This window comes from Leptosomus discolor, chromosome Z, assembly GCF_034619465.1.
Source record: "Leptosomus discolor isolate bLepDis1 chromosome Z, bLepDis1.hap2, whole genome shotgun sequence".
In the NCBI taxonomy this organism is placed as follows: Eukaryota; Metazoa; Chordata; class Aves; order Leptosomiformes; family Leptosomidae; genus Leptosomus; species Leptosomus discolor.
Window position 1 is genome coordinate 36,697,607 of NC_141419.1, and position 3,800 is coordinate 36,701,406.

General features: G+C 61.4%; 1 protein-coding gene across 3 annotated transcripts; it reads left to right on the forward strand.

Moving 5' to 3' along the window:
* Nucleotides 1–339: 339 nt before the first annotated feature.
* On the forward strand, nt 340–1,374 carry FOXB2 (forkhead box B2). Of its 3 annotated transcripts, none has more exons than XM_086479959.1 (2): nt 340–697; nt 809–1,374. In XM_086479959.1, the coding sequence occupies exons 1-2, from the start codon at nt 340–342 to the stop codon at nt 1,372–1,374; spliced, it is 924 nt and encodes a 307-aa protein (XP_086336085.1). The 3 variants fall into 3 exon arrangements, with proteins under 3 accessions (XP_086336085.1, XP_086336086.1, XP_086336084.1); XM_086479960.1 differs by having other exon boundaries at nt 340–686; nt 798–1,374; XM_086479958.1 differs by having other exon boundaries at nt 340–1,374.
* Nucleotides 1,375–3,800: the final 2,426 nt, after the last annotated feature.

Genomic DNA, 3,800 nt, shown 5'->3' on the forward strand with positions numbered 1-3,800 from the left:
CTCCCGCAGAGCGCGCCAGGCGGCAGCGGGGAAGCCCAGGAGACTCGGCGGCCTCCAGGAGGAAAGCGGGGACACCAGCAGGGGCCGGGACCTGCCCTTCCCCGCGCCCCCCGAGGCCCCGCGGCCTGGGCGGCAGCCGCCTCTCCGGCAAGCGGCGGGGCGGCTAGGGAAGTGTACCCCGGGGAGCGGCCACGGTTGCGCGTGGGCCGGGCGGGTGGCGCCCAGGATGTAGAAGCGGCGGCGGGGCAGGGCTGCGCCGTCCTCAACATCCCGAGCCCGCCGTCCGCGGGGCAGCGCGGAGGGGTCGTGGGGCCGCGGGAGGGCGGCGGCGGGGCGGCGATGCCCAGGCCGGGGAAGAGCTCGTACAGCGACCAGAAGCCGCCCTACTCGTACATCTCCCTGACGGCCATGGCCATTCAGCACTCGGCCGAGAAGATGCTGCCCCTGAGCGACATCTACAAGTTCATCATGGAGCGGTTCCCCTACTACCGGGAGCACACTCAGCGCTGGCAGAACTCCCTCCGCCACAACCTCTCCTTCAACGACTGCTTCATCAAGATCCCGCGCCGCCCCGACCAGCCGGGCAAGGGCAGCTTCTGGGCGCTGCACCCGGACTGCGGGGACATGTTTGAAAACGGCAGCTTCCTCCGCCGCCGCAAACGCTTCAAGGTCCTGCGCCCCGAGCATCACCTGCCGGGCGGCGGAGGGCCGGGCGGCGGGGCGGGCGGCGGCGGCCCCGGCAAGCCCCCGGCGCCCGCCCCGCACATGGTGCACTACTTCCACCCGCACCCGCCGCCGCCGCCGCCGCCTACCCCGGGCAAGGTGCCGGGGCTGGCGGGCTCCGAGGCGGCCGTGGCTGCCGCCGCAGCCGCCGCCGCCGTGGGGAGGCTGCCGCAGTTCTCGCCCTACGGGAGCAGCCAGCCCTCGGGCTTCAAGCATCCCTTCGCCATCGAGAACATCATCGGCAGAGATTACAAGGGCGTGCTGCAGGCCGGCGGGCTGCCGCTGGCCTCGGTGATGCACCACCTGGGCTACCCGGTGCCCAGCCAGCTCAGCAGCGTGGTGAGCTCCATGTGGCCGCACGTGGGGGTGATGGACCCCGTGGCCGGCGTGCCCGTGTCCCCCGACTACGGACCCTTCGGAGTGCCCGTGAAGGCGCTCTGCCACCCGCCGGCACAGACCATGCCCGCCGTCCCGGTGCCCATCAAACCGGCGCCGGCGATGCCCGCTGCTTCGGCCATCCCCGCTCTGACGGTCGCCGCCTCGCAGATCTGCCCCTCCGCTTCCACTGCCGCTGCTTCGCTGCTGGAACAGACCGCCAGCAACACCCCCGAGGGCAAGGGCTCCCTCCACTCCGTCCTGGTGCACTCCTAAAGGGCAGGGGGTCGGGGGCAGAGAGGCCCCCAGGCTCCCTTGGGGAGAGGACTTGAGGGTCCAGGGTCGTGCGTGCGGCACGGAAACTCGATCGATCTCATCCCCGCTGGTGTCTGTGTTTATGTTGTGTACAATCAGGTTATTTGAGTGCCCGGTCGCAGGTAAGAGCTTTTATCGTCGTAAAGTATCGTTAGTGGCGGAGAGGTGATGTGGCAAGTCACAGCCGAAGGTGCTGGCTCGGGGGAAGGGCCCGGGAGGGAAGGTCTCCCCTCCGCCCCGACAGCCCGCAGCCCAGGCTCCCCGCCGAGCCCCCCTCCCGGGGCAGGCGACCCAGAGGTCCCGAGAAACACGGGGCCCGGTGGGAGAGGGGCTGCACTCTGCCAGGGGGCAGGGGCTGGGGGCGCACCCCACTGAACTCTGCTTGTCCTCCGAGGGACGGGAGACCTCTGCCCCGACGTCCTGTAGATCTTGCTCCGAAAGCGGTGGGCAAAGCGGCTGCCTTGGAGCCTGGCGAGCTGCGGGGCCTCGGGACGTGTAACGCTCGCTGTTTAAAAGAGTAAGCTTTAAATAGCTCGATTAATTAGTTCGAATTGAAATGACAACGTCACCGACGGCTAAGGGCTCCTTTAACTAACGGTCACTTGCCCTTCCCCCTCACACTTTGACAGTCTATCCCAATACTTCACATCGGAGGGCAATACCTTAGGAAGGACGGAAGTGTGACCTGGCCTCTCAAGGTGTGAGTGAAAGTCCGAATTTCCTAGCTTCTTATTAAAATAAAAACAGCCCAGCGATTCGTAGACTGTGCTTTTCACGTCACCTTTCACCGCTCACCGACACCGCTATTTTGTATGTGTTGCTTGGCGTTTCTTCCATGTGAGTGTGAACACTAAAACCTGCTGGGGGCGGGAGGGAAGCCAACAGAAAAAAAGGTTAGAAGAATTATTCGGGAAAAGCACTTTACTGAAAACAACCTTCCCACAGACAAGAGGTCTGTGTAATGCAGAGGGATCAGGAGTCAGAGCGCGACGCACTGGCTGATGAGTCCCGGCTGGTTTGTGAGTGATTGCTGCCGCACCCTGTCTGCCCCGCTGTACGCCAACGCTCATTAAAGCCCATCTATTCATTAGCTTCTGCTGGTGCTGCTGTTTGAAATACTCGCCTTTCATACCGGTTAAGAAACGCGTGCTTGTAGCGCAGGTTCGCAATTCCGCACCCCCCCACCCCCAAACTGACAGAAGTACCCAAAAGTTTTATTAGCGGCAAAGGGAGGGGAGGAAAGGGAACGAAACCTCTGACGAGTAAATCGCTGCTGCAGAGACGCTTTGACTCGCCGCTGCCCGCAGCTCAAGGGCGAAGAGCCGGCGGTCGGGTCCGAGGAGAGGGCACCGGCTCGGACCCCGGTCCCACTGAGGGTAGCGGGAGTTTTGCCGCGGGTTCCGGTGAGTGCAGTATCCCAGCCGCTCTCTGGAATCTCCCTGCCTGATGCCGGCAGACCCGCCGTGCCCCGAGACGCCAGGTCGCAATCCCAGCCCCTGGGGCAGGGTACTGTGTGTCAGGCTCGTCCCCCTTGGTGGACCGCCAGCCAGAGAAGCTATTGCTGGGAAAAGCAAACCTATTTGGCCTCCAGTGCTGGCCGTCCAAGGCTTTCCCCACGTACACTCGTGCGGTCTGTTCGACCACTTGAAATCCAACCGGAACTGTTGATTTTTCAGTTGTTCCCTTTGCTCTAGAGCGGGGTTACACCTTAATTTCGGAAATGATAACATTCCTAGCACTGAAAAAAATACTATTAATAATGTTATACTAATGAGGCACGGTTTGGTATCACGGTTTGGAAATCGGACTGGAAGGGGAATTGCCTCGAAAGGTTTGCAGCCAGATAAACCGAGAAGGAATCAGATACACCAAAAAAAATTATCTATAAAAAAAGTAAAAGTGCTTCACATTTTCTTTACTCCGCTGTCTTCCATTTTAGGCAGGGAGCCAAGTCGATATTTCTGCTGCTAAAAACTATTTGCTTATAAAGGAAGCAGTCCCTCAAACGAATAGCGAATAGCACTGGTTCTATACAGCGCGATGTATCCAAATACATTCCACCCTTCTCGGTGTGGCCGGTGTCTAGGGCTCCAAAGCATCTTAAGGAAGCCGAGTTTTCCCCCCATATCGGTCGAAGGGGCAAGAGGAATGATAAATCCAGAGCAGAAGGGGTACTCCTCCTGGGAATTATTCAAAGCGTTCTGGACAGATTTAAGATTCTGGATAACCCTCTAAATTTCCCATCGCGGGAAAACTTTATCTGGTGCAAGGAGGCCAGTCTGGGAAGCACCGCGCCGGGTACGGCACCGGGGTGCAAGCGCAGGGCCCGGCGCCGTCCGCCCCCCCGTCCCCGGTCAGCTCCTCTGTCGCGACAGAGCCCGGCTGCC

Excerpts from the sequence above, each read along its gene's own strand:
- FOXB2 (XM_086479958.1), top strand. The coding sequence starts at position 340 with ATGCCCAGGCCGGGGAAGAGCTCGTACAGCGACCAGAAGCCGCCCTAC.